Source organism: Sminthopsis crassicaudata, chromosome 3 (genome assembly GCF_048593235.1).
Source record: "Sminthopsis crassicaudata isolate SCR6 chromosome 3, ASM4859323v1, whole genome shotgun sequence".
In the NCBI taxonomy this organism is placed as follows: domain Eukaryota; kingdom Metazoa; phylum Chordata; class Mammalia; order Dasyuromorphia; family Dasyuridae; genus Sminthopsis; species Sminthopsis crassicaudata.
This window is the reverse complement of record NC_133619.1, coordinates 625,643,391-625,662,073: the sequence shown is the minus strand read 5'-3', so window position 1 is coordinate 625,662,073 and position 18,683 is coordinate 625,643,391. Positions and strand designations below refer to the sequence as shown.

The 18,683-nt window shown below is 45.9% G+C and overlaps 1 protein-coding gene across 1 annotated transcript; it reads right to left on the bottom strand.

The window, feature by feature from the left end:
* Positions 1-1,150: 1,150 nt before the first annotated feature.
* Positions 1,151-12,058, bottom strand: ICMT (isoprenylcysteine carboxyl methyltransferase). The gene is made up of 5 exons (XM_074307799.1): positions 11,774-12,058; positions 9,017-9,105; positions 7,923-8,092; positions 6,762-6,979; positions 1,151-4,848 (listed from the first exon to the last, which is right to left on the bottom strand). The coding sequence occupies exons 1-5, from the start codon at positions 11,957-11,959 to the stop codon at positions 4,666-4,668; spliced, it is 846 nt and encodes a 281-aa protein (XP_074163900.1). The 5' UTR covers positions 11,960-12,058; the 3' UTR covers positions 1,151-4,665.
* Positions 12,059-18,683: the final 6,625 nt, after the last annotated feature.

Genomic DNA, 18,683 nt, shown 5'->3' with positions numbered 1-18,683 from the left:
CGACTCCAAATTAATCTATACCTCCCCACCCCCATTCTGATTCAATAAGACCCATATTTCACACTGGTCCATCCAGAAGCTGATTTTCCTGTCTGTTGAGTAACAGGTAGCTTATGTCAAACATCCCTCTTCTTGGTAACTATGGCTACAGAAGCAGATGAGTTTATTATTTAATTGCATTAAAGATCTAGAAGTAAACAAATGAAATATTTCGAATACTCATTTTGGAAAGGTTCAGTAATGGTTGTCATTTATTTAAGATGCACATACATATGGGTGTGCAATGTTAACCTAGGTGCCCATCTAATTCAGTCCTGTGCACTTTCCAGCATCCCACCAGAGACTTTGACCGTCTCATAACTAATACCTAGCAGAAGCAGCCTAAGCCTTGCAGGCTTTGGATTCAAGCCCTGTCTGATAAGAAATACTAAAACAGGCAGGGCAAAATCAAGACTTGCCCAGATTTCATTATTCTATGCCAACATTTGGATAGCATCTCTATTTCTGGTCATTTTCTCAGGTTCTGCAGAATGCACTGCTACAATGTACCTTGCACCTGAGCCATTCATCTAACCCTCATTGTGGCCCTCACCACCTCTCACTGGACAGCTGCCATAGCCTCTTCACTATCTCCTTGCTTCCATCATTAGCCCCTTTCACTCTATCCTCCACTCAGCTATCAGGGTTCTCTTCCAGAAGCACACCATTCTCTGATCAAGAAGCTCCATGGCCCCTTACAGATGATCTCTAAGGAAAAATGTAAAACTCCCCAGCTTGGCATTTAAAGCCTCTCAATCTCATTTGTCATTTCTCTTTTTTATACATGTCCCACTCCCAGATGAACAGGTCAACGTGTTCCCTTAACAGAATTGGACCTTGCACAGGCTGGTCCCAAACCTGGAATGTTGTCGCTCTGCCTCTTGGACTTTCAGTTCTGCTGCCACCTTTCCTGATTTCCTGGTTGTCACCAATACTCCCCCCTCTCCACACATCAAACTTATAGTGTGTGTGAGTGTGAGTGTGTGTGTGTGTGTGTGTGTGTGTGTGTGTATGTGACAGAGACAGAGACAAAAAGACAGAGAGAGATCAGCATCCTGGCATCCAAGGCAATTTGAGAGAAATGTGTTTTAAACTCCACACATTCTTAATATTGAAATCAATAATTTTATTTAAGAATTGGAAATAATCAATATCTGTGAAAGAAAATTCATTTAAAAATATTTAAATAAACATTTTCTTCATGTAAAAAGAAGAGTAGAATAATTACTCCATTAATTGAATATATCCTGGGTCTGGGGCAAGCTTCCAAGAATCAGGCACACAGGACCATGTCCCTAGCCCATCCCAAGTAACCAAGCCTTTGTAGGAGCAGAACAATGATACAATGAGCTTCCCCCAAGGGAGAAACACTCAGGTTTTTAGAGCATCCCTAACTTAGTACAAAAGCCACATAGAATAGGAGCTCAGATACTACCCCAGGCAGTAAGTAACAAAGTGCCAAGGAGGAACAGTGGTTGACTGGACTCATTACTGAGAGGTGATGGCCTATGTGAGTTGGGATTAAGGTTTCCTTGAGCCTTAAACAAAGATATTTGTATTAATAACCTATAGGTTTAGTAATATATTTGTATATATACTTCCCCCCCCATTCAGAAATCTAGCTGAATTAGGAATATTATGTAAATGGAGGGAAAGACAGGACTAATAAAATTGACTACCTTTTCGGCATCAGCAGCAATTTGTACTAAGGAACAGTCAGGTTCATGTCATCATTTACTGACCTTGTAAAAAGAGATTTGGCTCCTAGTCCTACTCATTCCCTGTAAACTCAACCCAACCTGATTCATTGAAGAGTCCTGTGAGTAACCGCAAGGCCGGCTAAAGAAATGCTGCTTTGCACAGCTCTGGGCCTAAGGGTTTCACAGGACTCCTTTTCTAGATAAGAATATATATACATATTACATATATATATATATATATATATCCATTAAAAAACTTTGAAATATAAAAAAGCATCTCCTGCCACTTCATTATTTAGAAGGAATTAGTGATGTCAAGTGTAAAGTGAATGCCAGAGAAGCAGTGAACTTATCCATCTAATTATCTGTACTGTACACAGTTATTGCTAAGTTTATATATTTTAAATGAAACTGAAGCTCATGGTATCAGATGGAAGTCATAAGTACTCAAATCCTGCCCTCAAATATTTTTGTTTTCTCCCTGTGAGTAATTGCCGACATCTGCCCTAATGTAGGACTGATTTCTCACCTGCTCCCATAGGAATGCCACAAGGTTTTTCTATAAACCAGAGTGAAACACAGTATCCAGGGCAGCTGAATAGCAGCAAAATGTCACAGTGCAACCTGAAGACCTGGAGGTCTAGGGTAGCCTGGGATTGGGGCTTGGTCAAATGAAGATAATGCACTTGGGGATCTAAGAGGATGAGTAAATAATTACACCCTGATACCTGTAGGCTTCTGGTCCACGAAACACAGGTATAGTAATTAACTTGCCTCCTCTCCACCCCAAGAGCACATGCCACCATAAAAGCTGTTTAAAGTTCAAAATGTGTGGCTTTCAAAAAAAGAAATGAAAGTCTGGATTTGGTCCTTGCTGGATTCAAGCAAAGAAAAATCCTTCCTCATGTGCTGGGGAGGGAGGGGGGGAAATGACGGTCTCTCAGCTCAGCTGAGTTTGGAGAAGAATAAGGTGGGAATTAACTCAATTGGAGCCACTAACAGTGCACATAATTTTACCATCAAGGGCCAAAGGGCTGCTGCCAAGAACCCCAAGGACCACAAATTCAGCAAGTGCCTTTTTCTTAATCTTATCTCAAGTTTGTAACTAAAGCAATTGAAAGTCTAGCAATTTTCATGCAGTTCTCCTACCAGCAAGTTTTCCTACCAGTAATCAAAGAACTTGTAAAGCCTCTTTGGTATATAGGAACAGAAAATAAATGAAGCCATGAAACCTGGAAATAAGTAACATTTCTAAATTGGTAAGACCTAAGACGCTTGGAACATACATATTAGGTGTGTGTGCATATAATGGGTACACACAATCATTTTTTCTATTTTGCATGGATTGTAGTTTTCTCTTAGACAACATCTCTCTCATTCATCTGAGTTAAAAATGTGTAAGAGACATTCTTTCTAATGAATCCTCACAACACCCCTGTGAGGTAGGTGTCATTATCCCCACAAAGCTTATGGGGAGATTTAGGCACAGAAGGGTTACTTGACTTTGCGCAAGGCCTCATGGTGAATCAGTGGTAGAAATGCTCTCCCCACTGGCCCCAGATGCCTTCACGTTCATAGCTAGCTAGTGTCACTTTAAAGGATCTCATACCCAGACTAACTCTGTAACGATTCCAGAATCCAATAGGCATTTTACCTCTTAAAGCTTGTACATCTGACTTGTAAAACCAATTATTTCCCCTGCATTGGGAAAGAACGACAAGGATCCCAGTTGGGATTAGAAAATTGATTTTCATAAATGAACTCAAATTTGTAGTAACATATCATCAAATGCCAAAAATCATGAAGCACGCTGGAATTTGAAAAAGAGAACCACCAAGAACTGGGGGTTAACAGCGTTAGATTGTAAATTTTGGATGAAATGCAAGAAGTACAGCCAATAGGCAGGCAATTAAACGGGTGAGTAATGGCCAGCAGAGCTTTTCAAAACATCTGCAATGAAAACTTTCTGTTCCCTACTCCCTCTTTCTGACAGCAACGAAAAGAGGTCCCGATACTGGGAAGTATCTCACTTTTCACAAGCGCCACCCTTTGGGAAGGAATAAAAAGCAGGAAATAAATTTTCCCACCAAGGTCATGGACCGTGTCATTGGATTTGGAAAGTTGCTAGTTACATATTTTGCCTGGTAGGGAAAATTTTCAATTTTAAAGAGTTTTCACTCACCTTAAGACAATCTATAATCATTTTAAAATGTTAAGTTCCCACACCTATTTGCTGCCAAATATACATGTGAAGTCTAAAACAAAAAATAAAATGAGTGAATAACAGTGCTGCTAAAAAAAATTTACAGAAATGGGGAAAGCCAAAGCATCTTATAAGCAAATATTTTCAACATGGTACCGATGCTCATGCACTTGAAAAGGAGAGAAACCAAGAGGTCAGAGCAGTGAGGTCTGAGCTTGCCTGTTAAATTAACTTTGACAATCCAGTTTCTAATGCAAATAAGAAGCACTTATATCCCCATCCCCACCAAACACCCACAACACCTTTTTTGCCTTTTTATAGCATTACTATTGGGAAGCAGTTAATCCACCCGTGTTGCAGATTCTTCCACAGCCAGCTCCTCCCTGGTGGGCCATGGAAAGGCTAAGCAGCTGGTCACCAAGTTCTGTTCTGAGGAACACCACCAGAGGAGATGGAGTCACTTCCTCCTAGTTTGCTTTTAGCTACAAGTCCTACCTGTCATGGGCAGGGATGAGTATGGATCTGTGTCTTCTCGAACCCATTTTAAGGCCTTCTGACTGCCCAGCCCTTAGTGCTTCTCCACAGCATAATTGGTAAAATACAAAATGACTAAGAGAATCCTTCCATTTCTAACAGAGAAGCTCATGTGGCTCCTTTCCTCATGTGCCCAGAGCTGGCGTCACCTCCTGAGAGACACCGTCACCCTTCATGCCATGCTTTGGATTAGAGTTCCACCTTCACTCCTTTAATAAAAGGTAGGCCTGTGGGCACCTTCTTTTTATATTCTAGATATTCTTCTCCAAAAAAGTGAATTAATGAGATTTCCTCTTCTTCTGTTCGATCTCTAAAAAATCTCCAGACTGTCAAAGCATATGCAATACCACATACTGGATTAGCGAGCATCACCTAAGGAAGGAAAAGAGGAAATTAGGAGTACTGAACTCGGGACACAAACAGCTCACCCATATTCACTCATTCTCTCCCTACCTCTTCCTCCTCTCTCTCTCTCCCTTTCCTTCCTCCCCTTTCTTTGTGGCTCCTTCCTCCCATCAACAAAACCAACTTTACAAATGATTACATGAAATGCTCTCTTCAGGTTCCTTCCAGCTCTAAAGTTTTCAGAATCTATTAAATCAATCCAGTTTCCATTAAGTTCCCCAAGTCACTCTCTTGGATGATAGTAGATGGTTGGGGTTGGGTGCTAGTCATTTTTTTATGCCAGAGAGGACTATTCAGGAACCTTATTACTGTTCTTCAGGAGCTGAGATCAATCTAGCAATTAGTTAAATAACCTTGAATTTGAATCTAGGTTTGTCTGTTTATCACTTATGAGAAGCCTTTTAGAAATTAAAAACTGAGCACTGGGGGGCTCAGTTCCCTCACAGATGTGGGTGAAATATCAGATGATCTCCCATTCTCCTTCTACTCCTTGGAGAAGGTGGATGGGTTAATGGAAAGTATTGGATTTAGGACTGGCAGAGACTTGAGTTAAAAATCCCAGCTCTGACAATTACAAGCTTTATGACTTTGGGAAAGCCTCCTCCCCTCCCACCAACCTCAGGTCTCACATCTATATATAAAACAGGGAAGGCTTTCCCCATCTACCTCATAGAGTAAGAATTAGATGAAATAATATGTGAAAAGTACTTCCCAAATATATAAATGTGAGTTAGAGTAATAAATGTCCAGATACTGTGACTCTCCTTCCAGTTGCCAAATAGTAAACTAAAATAAAAAGCCACAGCTTCCTCCTCCTCCTCCCTTAAATGTGTCCATCCCAATCCCACCCCCACCTCTAATCCCTAAGCACATCTTTCACAGCATCTCAGAGCAGTTGATAGAAATGTCCACATTCTCAGGAATCAAGCCAAGTGTGAATTTTGGATGTTCGAAGACTTGACAGCTACAGAAGATTTCAAATACTGTCATGGGAAAATATCAAAGCCAGAGGAAGTAGCTGAGGGCAATAAGATGCTATGTAATGAATGAAGTAGAATCTGGAGAGTGAGTAGATTCTCTGTGGATGATCAGGTCTGACCTCCCCCTACTGAGCCCTGTTTGATGGCCTTTCCATCTTAGAGATGGCTTCCAAAAAGCAATGTAATGATGCATGGTCAAGGAATAGAGGGAGGCTATTTAGGTCACATTGGACCAAAGGGTCAGTGTGACCTCATTAAATGAGCTAACCAGTGACAGAGCTGAATTAGCAAGGCAAGCCTTCCCTAGGTTTTGGCCAGCCTCTCCCTAGCACCTTGGTGATCACCTGTCCCCCTCACTGTTCAAGATAGAAGAAAGCAGAAACAGGCAGCAGCAGCAGCAGCCATATTCCCCTGGCACTTGCAAATTTAGGGAACATCCATTTGAGACCCACCTTATTTCATCCCTTTTGGGAAAGCACACTGATTTTGTGGTTGTGGGTACTCCTTTCACTAATACAGACTCTCTACTATTTGGAAGGTCTTTGGGAGTTCCTGCAGGGGGAAACTTCACCCACAAGATGAGTGCTCTCTTTCCAAGGAGCAATGTTTATTCTCAAAGGACTGACATGCTGGGTCTATATGGAAAGTTCTTCTGGCTTGGGGGAACCAGACACAGCTTATATTCTGGTGCCTTCAACTTCAGGAAGAAAGGTCACCACCCTGCTATATTGAGGCAAAGGAGAGAGTGGAGGGAGACTCTAATCAAGCAGAAGAGACCACACTATTAAACCCCCTATTGACTCCTGGCTTCAGGTATATGTTACATGTTACAATTAAAATCAGATTAAAAAAAAAAAAAAAAAAGTACAGGAAAGAAGGATTCCCAATTACAGACAGTACCTGGGTTCCAATACTCCAGTAAAACCATCCAACATAAGAGGGATGCCTGAACCAAGCATACACACCACTTGTCACTAAAGTGTGTGTCTCTGATTTCTCATTCTGAACAACATGGTTGAAATTAGAACCAGCTGTAAACATGGCAGCTTTCCGAAGACACTCCCCAAAAACCACCATAAGCAGCCCTGTGACATTGAGCCACACTATCTGCTTCATTTCTGCAATAAAAGACACAAGAGAAAACAAAAAAGATCAGACTATTTTACTCGGAAGCTTACCTCTCTGAAATCCAGCTCCAAGAAATTACATCTTTCAAAGACAGAAAGATGACATAATTATTTGGCCAGGGTCACATGTTAACACTCATGATATAGCGGCAGCCAAATTACGTCAGCACAATATTCCTAAATCGGATAGTCCATACATCTACATAAAATAAAATGCTTCTATACAAGGCAAGGAATTCAAGGGCAATGCTCCAATACATAATTTCTATTTCCTCTAAGTAATCAGCTTGACCATTGTAGGAGCAGTTATGTGCCACAGCTGCCAGGAACATCAACCCCATCATCCATTACTTTGATCATGGTTGCAACAAAGAAGGAAATAGCAGGAATGAATCAAGCACATTTGGCCAGGGCCCTCAAAAGGCAACTTCCGAACTTGACTTTGAGAACCAACCTTTTATTTAGTAGTTCACAAAACCACAGTCTTAATGTCACTCAATATCGGAGTATGTTACAGAAACGAGAGTTTAACGGATTTGGTTTTTTTAAGGGAGTTTTAAAATAACTATTTCTATTTAACTGGTTTTTAATGTAATTCTATGTATTCTATTTTTGCACTTTGAAAACATGACTCTGAGAAAAAGGGCGGTCTCTAAGCTTCACCAGAATGCCTCAAAGATCCACAGCAGCTGATCTGCAACTACAAGAAGGCTGGGGATTTAAATAAAATATCATATCTGGATATCAAAGAAAAAAAAGTCAGTGATTTTGCCCTGAATTCAAAATCAAGGAATATTACCCAGCAGAAAGATTCATCCTTCCTAAATGATTTAGATGAAGGGAGAAAAAAATTTTATCTATACCCCCCCTGAGAAAGTCAAACGCTATTCTCCTTAAAATCCCATACCCAAGGGGAAAGGGTATACATACCAACCTGGCCAAAAGTAATTTTCAACTGTGAACTCTATCCAAGAAGAGACAGCAGCTACTGTATACTCCAGACTATGGTTCAGAAGAAAAGAGTCCAGGGAGAGACTTTTGGGATTATTAACTGCTGTCACTAAATACTCAGAGTAATGGAATAATGATAAGGAGCACATATACCTAAAAAAAAAAAGAAAGAAAAGAAAAAAGAGAAGGAGAGATAGATGACAAAGTCTAGAGTGAACTAGGTTGTGATGCTGTTCACTTGTTCATGGAGTCTATGAAATGGGTGCTGTCGCCTGGTCCACAGCCAACACCAGAGCACCGGCTGCAGAATTATTCCTCTTTTGTATAGCAAGAATTTTTACTGGGACTTGGTTTTTCAATTCCGTAAACAATAAAACATTAGGTTACTGTATTGTTCGCTGTTCAGACCTCTTAAAAATGGCCATTACATGTGAGAAAGCATGAAAATGGAGTAACAGCACAAAATAAAGCTACAATGTATGTCAATTATAAAGTTAACATAACTGCAACATAATTCCAGCAAAGAAGGCTTAGATGGCTCACAGTACTGATAATAGGATATAAAGCTCTTTACCTTTAGGTCACTGGTTCAAATCCAGGTCAGGGACTAGAAGGCTCAAGGGACTGAAATCATATTGTAGGGGAAAATCCTACAATGGCCCGTGGGGGATGCACTAGCTGTGACCTAATAGAAATTAGAGATGGAAAAGGCCTATGAATCCAAACAGAGCCTTTCACCTCGATGTCATTGCTCTGAATCCCATTCGGGTCAGGACGAGACACATCACTGAACACACAGGTGAAGGACACCTTCAGGAGATGGTCATTCAGACCTGTCTCCTGACAACAACAGGGCCAGATGAGAAGGATTCATCCAAATAACCGAGACCTAGGAGTCTGATCAGAAACTGGAAAGGTATGACTTGATAACAAGTACAGAACAGCCTTCGGAAAGTCAGAGATGGAATTCTGTGACCAAGAGGTGAAAGGGGTAATGAGGCACTAGTTCTAATTCTTGATCCAGCCATACCCACCCACCCCACCCGCTCACTGGAAAACAAATCTTTTATTGCTTACCAGCCAAAGTGATTCCAAGAAGACTGGCTAAAGCTTAGCAGCAATCCACAGCCGAAGACGAAGCCGAGAAAACAGGCCCGGATGGCTATCTGAATGAGAGAGGGGGAGAGAGGGAGAGAAGGGAGGGAGGGAGGGAGAGGGAAAGGAGAGGGAGGGAGAGAAAGAGAGGAAGAGGAGAGGGAGGGAGGGGAGAGAGAGGCTCTATCACCTCACAGTCCCCACAGGACTCTGCACCACAATGCAAAAACCTGCGAATGCTGACCCAGATGTGGCAATACCTTTTATACAGACATTCAGACAGTTCAAAGACAAGCTTTTTTCCCCAGCCTCGATTCAGGATTTTGTAAAGGGGATTAGTGAATCTAATCTTTTGAGAGGACAACCAAAGAACGTGTACTTCCCCAAGGTTACCCCTGAGATGTAGGGCAGAGCCCCAGAGGGCACGAGCTTCTGGGGCCAAGGCAGGGACTGGCCCTTTTAACTTGGCAGGGCACCTTCAGTTACATAAAAGAAGTCACATGTTTGCACCCCACACACATCTGCCTCTGCTGCAGCTGCTGACAAGCACCAACTGTGAATAACACCCACTTCCCGGGCTGGGGAGGGTGTCAGGCCTTCCTCCAAAGACCTCCCCTGCCCCCTCAGCCACCAGACCTGAATGTGGAGGAGAACACAAGGGGCTCCCCTGCTCCCATAACGATCTTCCATCCACTCCCACCAGAAATGCAGTCCCCTAAAGGTCCTGGCCCTTCTCAAAGCCCCCTGTCACCGCAGCCTCCCCTAACTGCCTCACACCCACAAAGGCTCCCTACCCCCAACCTTCCAGTGGCCATACCTTCAACCACCCTGAATCCCTCACTTTATCTCTATTCTGCAGCCCTTGAGTTTCAATTTTTATCAACTGCCCTAATCCTTCCCCCACTCTGACCCCAACTAACCCTGGCCCTGACTATTGCCCCATGTCCTTCACTCCGACGATCCCATCCTTCCCAGCCCTCATCCCCGGGTCACTGGAAATTTCCCTCAGCCTCCATCCCTTCCCCCAGGGTCTGGCACTACTGCCCAGCTCCAGGCATCCCTAACAACCTCTCCCACTGCACTGAGCCCCCCTGCCAATGCCAGCGCCCGCTCTCCGGCCCTATCCCTGAGTGACTATGATGGTGATGGGGCAGTGGTCAGAGCCTCAAGCAAGAAGATTCATCTTCCCGAGTTCAAAGCTATGTGACCCTGAGCAAGTCGCTTTGCCCCATTTGCCTCAGTTTTCCCATCTATAAAATGAGTTGTCGAGAAAACCCCCAACCGGGATCACAGAGTTAAACTTGACCGAACAAGTGATTCCCACCAGCCAGCTCTAATGTTGGAGCCCGTCATGCCCCTGTCACATACCCTGCACACACAGCTCCCCTAAACCCCCTAATGCCCAGTGTCCCCTCCTCGCTGGCACCACCACTCCAGCACAGCCTGCGGCCCTCCTAAACCCAGGCCCCACTCCCTTTCCATGGCCCACCCATGCCCACGTCCTTTATTCTCCCTAATATCCATTTCTTCAGTCTCCCCCTGTGCACCCCACCAACAACACCCGACTGCATGGAGTCTCACATGAACTCTCTCCTGAGGGAGGGAAGCCCCAGACTCTCCTCATCCACCACTCGGGCACTAATCCCCCTGACCCATAATCCCCGGCTTCCCTTTATCCTGATTAGCAGCCTAATTCCACCCGCCAAGGCAGCGCCAGCCACATCCCCATTAACCAGTTCTGTCCCCAGTGCCTCCCAGGGACCTCCCCCATCAATCTTTCTCATCCCTGCTCTCTACCACCCACCTTACCCCCCTAATGTAGCACTCCCTCTAAAACTCTCAGCTAAATAGCCCGGGGCCTTATAATCCCCGCTCCCGTCGTGCCCCACAGAAACTGTTTCCTCTAACTGTACACATCCTCCCCAGGGGCTCTCGGGATACTCAGGACTGACCCAGGAGCGCACTTCCACAGCTGCGCCCAGGCCGGGCGCCCCTCCGCACCCTGCGGCCCCCACCCGAAACCGGAGCCCTCCACAGCCGCCCCGCGCTCCTCCAAACTCCGCTTCTCACAACTGCACGGGGGGCTCTGCCTGCCCCACCACCGCCTCCCCCACTGCCCCCAGGACTCATGCGGGGCTGGGCCCACGTCCTTCCTACCGAGCTGGGAACAGGAGCAGCTCGTCCAAGACCCTCTGTCCCTGCCCAAGGAGCCCCCATTACTCACAAGACCCCCAAGGTCCATGGGGCAGGAGGCTTCCTGGACCCCCAAAGTGACAGCTCCCCATACTCACACGGAGTGAAACCAGGTTTCACTCGGCGAGCTTTTCACGGCTACTTCCTGTACCGACCCTCCCATCCCCATCGCTGGAAAGGGAATGGCAGCCGGGGTTCCCCGGCGCCCCCAGCCCCCAGCCCCGACTGCAGCAGGCGGCCCTTCCGCGTCAGTCCCCCGGACCTGGTTCCCGGAGCGGCCCCCAGCCCCTCCTCCCAGCGGCGGCCCCAAGCGAGCTCCCCCGAGGAGTGACAGACGCGCGCCCCGGCCCCGCCGCTCCCCTTAGCGCCCCGGTGCCCCGAAGTCCGCCCCCAGCCGGCGCGGAGGTGACCCACGTGGGCGCCCCGCGGCTCCCGAGCGGAGGGACCCCTCGCCAGTGAGGTGCCCGGTCCCGCGCCCCCCGGGCCGAGGCCCCCCGCCCGCACGGAGCGGAGCCCCGGCCGGCCCGGCCCCGCGGCGGGGCTCACCTGGTAGCGCGCCGGCGGGCGGTAGAGCAGCAGCAGCAGCGCGTTCAGCGCCGCCACGTACAGCGCCAGCCCGGTGCGGGCCTGCAGGCCGGAGCGCGTGAGCAGCGGCAGCACCACCACCGACGCGCCCAGCAGGAAGGTGGCCAGGCTGAGGCGCGCCTCGGAGCCCAGCGCGGCCGGAGCCATGGCGCTCGGAGCGCGGCGAGCGGCTCGGCGAGCGGCAGACGGCGGCGTCGGGCGGCGGCCGCGGCCGCCGCTGTAGCCTCGGGAATCCCGCCGGCCCACCGGCCGCGCCTGCGCACTGCGCCGCCCGAAGCCGCGCTCTGACGAGAGAGTGCCCGGACTGGGACTCCCCGGGCTGGGCGGCCAAGTATCGCGAGAACGTCCCCGCCTTCGGGGACGCCGGCCTGAAATTGGCGCGAGCTGAGGACGCCACACCCCCTCGTCCCCGCCCCTCCCCGCCGGTCCTCCGGGAACCGCCCACCTTCTGACTTGGAACCGGCTAAGACCTCTGAGACCATCTAGTCCGACCCCCTTCTTTTACAGATGGGGAAACTGAGGCATTGGAACAGGAAAGGACCCCAGACCCAGAGCTGGAAGGGACCTCTGAGATCATCTAGTCCGACCCCCTTCTTTTACAGATGGGGAAACTGAGGCCTCGGGACGGGAAAGGACCCCAGACCCAGAGCTGGAAGGGACCTCTGAGACCATCTAGTCCGACCCCCTTCTTTTACAGATGGGGAAACTGAGGTCCCGGGACGGGAAAGAACCCCAGACCCAGAGCTGGAAGGGACCTCTGAGACCATCTAGTCCGACCCCCTTCTTTTACAGATGGGGAAACTGAGGTCCCGGGACGGGAAAGAACCCCAGACCCAGAGCTGGAAGGGACCTCTGAGACCATCTAGTCCGACCCCTTCTTTTACAGATGGGGAAACTGAGGTCCCGGGACGGGAAAGAACCCCAGACCCAGAGCTGGAAGGGACCTCTGAGACCATCTAGTCCGACCCCCTTCTTTTACAAATGGGGAAACTGAGGTCCCGGGACGGGAAAAGGACCCCAGACCCAGAGCTGGAAGGGACCTCTGAGACCATCTAGTCCGACCCCTTCTTTTAGGGATGGGGAAACTGAGGTCCCGGGACGGGAAAGGACCCCAGACCCAGAGCTGGAAGGGACCTCTGAGACCATCTAGTCCGACCCCCTTCTTTTACAAATGGGGAAACTGAGGTCCCGGGACGGGAAAGAACCCCAGACCCAGAGCTGGAAGGGACCTCTGAGACCATCTAGTCCGACCCCCTTCTTTTACAAATGGGGAAACTGAGGCATTGGAACGGGAAAGGACCCCAGACCCAGAGCTGGAAGGGACCTCTGAGACCATCTAGTCCGACCCCCTTCTTTTACAGATGGGGAAACTGAGGTCCCGGGACGGGAAAGAACCCCAGACCCAGAGCTGGAAGGGACCTCTGAGACCATCTAGTCCGACCCCCTTCTTTTACAAATGGGGAAACTGAGGCATTGGAACGGGAAAGGACCCCAGACCCAGAGCTGGAAGGGACCTCTGAGACCATCTAGTCCGACCCCCTTCTTTTACAAATGGGGAAACTGGGACCCGGGGATGGGAAAGAACCCCAGACCCAGAGCTGGAAGGGACCTCTGAGACCATCTAGTCCGACCCCTTCTTTTAGGGATGGGGAAACTGAGGTCCCGGGACGGGAAAGGACCCCAGACCCAGAGCTGGAAGGGACCTCTGAGACCATCTAGTTCCATCCCCTTCTTTTAGGGATGGGGAAACTGGGACCCCGGGATGGGAAAAGAACCCCAGACCCAGAGCTGGAAGGGACCTCTGAGACCATTTAGTCCGACCCCCTTCTTTTACAAATGGGGAAACTGAGGTCCCGGGACAGGAAAGGACCCCAGACCCAGAGCTGGAAGGGACCTCTGAGACCATTTAGTCCGACCGCCTTCTTTTACAAATGGGGAAATGTAATGTGCCCTCCTGGCAGTTACAATTACTAGTCTGTCCTAGACCCACCAGAGTACCTTTGACCACTGTCCTTTGGAGTGTGAACTCTACCCGGCTCGCCTCCTCTGAGTCCTTCAAAGGTCTCTGGCCACAATCTCTTGAATCTATAGCTTAATAACCGGTAGTGCACTCAAGAACAGCCACGTGTAATCTTAAAAGCCTTTATTATACCTACTCACATAATGCCCTGACTGATGCCCTGACTTGTTGGTTCCTGAGTGAACACCTGGTCAGAAGACCCACATGTTCACTACCAAAATCCTTACCTCTTTTGGCTACCCATCTCGGCTTGGCCACCCAGGCTAGGAAGCCAGGGTGGAGAACGCCAGGTTAAAGAGCGCGACTGCTGCCTGCAGTGGGCTTACATAGGGCCTGTGAGGTCACACACACAACCAATCAGGGAGAGAGTCACCCATTACGAAGCTATCTCAAAATGGACAGGATCCCACCTACAAGGCAGTCCTAATATCCACAGAAATTACTTCCGGGCCTCAATGATGCGCTGTGGCGCAGGCCATTTAAAGGGCCCTTACAGGGAAACTGAGGCGTCGGAACGGGAAAGGACCCCAGACCACAGCTGGAAAGGACCTCTGAGACCATCTAGTCCGATCCCCTTCTTTTACAGATGGGGAAACTGAGGCCCCGGGATGGGGAAACTGGGGCCCCGGGATGGGAAAAGAACCCCAGACCCCTGAGCTGGAAGGGACCTCTGAGGCCAGCTAGTTCGACTCCCTCCTTTTACAGATGGGGAAACTGAGGCCCCGGGAAAGGAAAGAATTTGTACAAGATATTTTCATTGTGTTTGACTATAAAACATTAGAAATTAGATTTTACCCAGTCAGACAAGGAAGCTTTATTAAATACCAACTATGGGCCAAGCAAAAGCAAAGTCTTTACACTCTGCCCTCAAGCAGCTCACATTCTAAGAAGAGACACTAAAAAACAACTAAACTCAAGGGAAATAATCAGTATTAGGAAAGAACAAAAGGATCTCTTGCAAAATGTAGAATTTGAGGGGAGATGGGATTGTTTTTTTAATTGAAAATTTTTTTCTTGAAATTGAATTCATTGAAGTTTCGATTGAAATAGACATCAACATTTCTATTAAAACATCTATTAAATTACATCTAGATGTGAAAATATCTATTAAAACAAACAAGTTCGCAGACCTCAGGGGGAGAACCTTTGATTTAACCCAACCTCCAAAGGCAAAACAGAAAGCTGGAGAGTAAAGCAGCCCACCTCAAGAGCCTTACCTTGCCCAGGGTCACCACCTATTGTTCAGGTGAGATCTTGATAGCTAGGAGGCAGAAGTAAGGAGAGAAATAGTTTCAGGCACGAGGGCAGCCCATGCAAAGATCCTAGAGGGGAATGTAGGGGTCATTTGTGATAAAAGTGGGCCAGGGTTTGAAAAACTTTAAATGCCAAAGAGAGGATCATATAATTGATGCTGGAGGCAATAGGAAGTCCCTGTATTTTATTGACCTGGGAGTCTTCAGAAAATCCCTTTGGCAGCTGAAAGGAGGATGGATTGGGAGTGAAGGGGGTGGGGGAGATCTGAGGCAAGGAGGCCAATTTGAAGGCTATTGCAATACTCTAGGTGAGAGGTGATGAGGATGGTGGCATCTCAGCTGCCCTTTGAAGAAAGATAGCGATCTTAAGAGGCAGAGGTGAGAAGGAGATCATCCCAGATGTGAGGACAAACAACTGATACGGGGAATGAGGGACACTGTGAGGAGCTGAGTCACCCTGATAGCAAGTATCTGAGAAGGGACAGAAATCCAAACCTTCCTGATTTCACTAACCACTAGCACTCCAACTATGAAACCTCCTGCTGGCCCTCAAACCCCATCACTAGAATTGTCCAGAGATGAATATGACCTTAGAGGAATCCTCCATCCCCACGAGAAATCCGGGGTCTTCCAGATAAAAGATGACAAAGACTCCTCCAAATAGCTGAAATTCATGGATTAGGGATCCTTTAGCTAGGATTCCCAGGTTCCTTTTAAAATGCAAATACAAGCTGGTGGAGTTAACACATTAAGCCACAGATTTGTCATTCACACTTTAGTGTGGATTAGTTTGATTCTAGTTATCTACAACCAAATGGGGTCAGTTCCCTAGAGTTCTGATGAGTTAGGGAAAAAGTAATTTTGGAGCCTGGGGCACAGAACTGGCTGGCCTGAAGGGAGGAGGTTTGAGGAAAATTGCTCAAAGGCACCTAAGGGAGGAAGTGGGTGGGTCAAGGAGAAACTTCTTTAAGGTATGAAAAATCAGGCCATTCCCACCAGGACCCACGCTTTTGACACTGTAGTGTTTTGGGTTTTTTTTTTTTTTTTTTTTTTTTTTTTTGGGGGGGGGTGGAGGGAAAGGAGCAGGAATAACAAGAGAAGAAAGAATCAGGTTAAAAATACCTTGGGCTCTTTTTAGTACCGTATTACAATGTGTGCTTTTACAGAAAGGTTTATTTTGGACTAAATCAAACAGAAGAGTGTTTTTGTTCAGCTTTGTCCAGCTCTTCATAATATGGGGTTTTCTTGGCAAAGATTCAGGAATGGTTTGCCATTTCTTCTCTAGCTCATTTTACAGATGAAAAAACTGAGGCAAACCAGATGAATTTATTTGTCCAAAGTCACACAGTTATACAGGGTCAGACCACATTTAAACTTAGGTCTTCTTGACTCCATGCCCATTGCTCTATCCACCGAGGCACCTAGCTACATTTAGATTTATTTATTTAGCACTTAACAAATATTTCCTTACTTTATTCTCACATCAGCTCAAAGGAAGTACAACTATTATTATTTCCCTTTTACAATTGAGAAAACTGAGACCAACAGAGTGAAGTTACTTGTCTAGGGTCTCACACAGATAGTAAGTGTCTCAAAGCACATTTGAACTCAGGTTTTCTTGACTGCAGATCCAATAATCTATCCAGGTTCCACCCAAATTTTTGTCTATATCCACATTTTTAAAAATTTTGCATAATCATTTTAATTTTTGAATTTTAACAGTCCAAACAAATGTCAGCTAGATAACAAATATATAGGGTGTATGCACACAAGTATAGCCACTTACATAGATGCAATAATAACAAACCTCACAGGAATAGCAAAATATTTCAACTTTCATGGAGGCAACTATTTAGAGATGACTGATGGACCATCATTTTAAAATTCACATATGTGAAGGTAAAGACAAAAAAATTACTCAAACCCCTAAGTGATTATATTCACATTTCAACATCAGGACTGTTAAGCAAAATGTGGGACTTAATGGGTCATCTAGTCAAACCTCCTTATTACAATTTTTTTTTTGCTTAATATCCTCTGCTTTTAAGATCCCCTTCATCTCCAAAATCATTCCCCTCTCCTATCCCAAACAGATAGCCATTCTCCTAAAATAAATAAATAAATTAATTAATTAATTAAAAAAATTAAAAAGTGAATAGCTCTTCTCAACAATATGTTGATCCAAGACAATTTCACTAGAATTAGGATGGAAAGTGCCATCTGAATCCAGAAAGAGAGAGAACATGGAGACTGAATGTGGGCGGAAGCATGGTAATTTCACTTTTTATTGTTTTGCTTGCTTTTTCTCACGGTTTTTTCCCTTTTGGTCCCTTTTTTTTTCCCCCCAACATGACAAATATGTTTTAAAGCATTGTATGTGTGTAACCTATATTGGATGCTTGCTATCTTAGGAGGGGAGAGAAAAAAATTGAAATACAAGATTTTGGAGGAATGAATATTGAAAACTATTTTTACATTTAAAGAAATAAAATACTATTAAGGAAAAAAAATAAAATATTTTGATAAAAAAAGAATGAAAAAAGTAACTCTAGCCAATTAATCAACAGTAATTTTGGTGTTTCACAGCTGGAGTTCATCACCTTCCCCAATGAGAAAAATACATTTTCTGATTTCTTCTTTGGGGCCAGATTTCTGATTCCAGAGGCCACGAAGATGACAGGTCAAGTCTTCTGACTCCAAGTCACCATACCCTGTTGCTATGTAAATAATATTCATTTTGAATTGAAGTTGGGATAATCACTTTCTGTCACATTATTGATGTACTAGTTACTTGGCTCCATCTAAAGGTATTTTGATTTGTGAAGCTGCATGATACGGAGTGGGAGATAGAAGTTTGAATTCTACCTTGTCTGCTTCCTACCAGTGGTGAATCCATTTGCCTCAGTTTCCCCCTCTGTAAAATGATGAACCTCTTCAGTTCTCTCCCAGTTCCAGCTCTGAGACCTTTTCTGGTCCTTTCTGATGCTGGAAGAAGGAAGGAAAATTTGTGTTGAATTTAGCTTTTAGAGCTAAAAAGGAATTTAGAAGTCATTGTATAGAGGAGGAAGCAGAAGCAAGAGATTAAGTGTAACCCTGGGCAAGTCACTTAACCCCAGCCTCAGGGGAAAAAAAAAGAGAGAGAGAGAGAGAGAGAGAGAGAGAGAGAGAGAGAGAGAGAGAGAGAGAGAGAGAGAGAGAGAGAGAGAGAGAGAGAGAGAGAGAGAGAGATTAAGTGAAGTGGATTTAAATTCATATATTCCTGACTTGGAAGTGCATCCTGCTGCCCAATATGCCACCTCGTGGCCTCCACACAATCCCTTGCAAGTTGTGAAGTTTGTAATATTTCTAAGTGACAATCAAGAGGGCCGCCTAAATCCCTCTTATATAATCTAAGCTTTGTGGTTTTAGGATATTTCCCTTAGCATTAAACAAATTCTGAATATCGACTTTCATAAACTGATTTTTTTTAAGTTGTAAAAATCTGCCCCAGGAAATTTTTTAAAATAAAAATTCACCTATTTTCAGGTACTTATGACCAGACTCAAGCCTTAAATTTCCATCCAGCCCTTTATCGTAGGGATTAAATACACTTTATCTA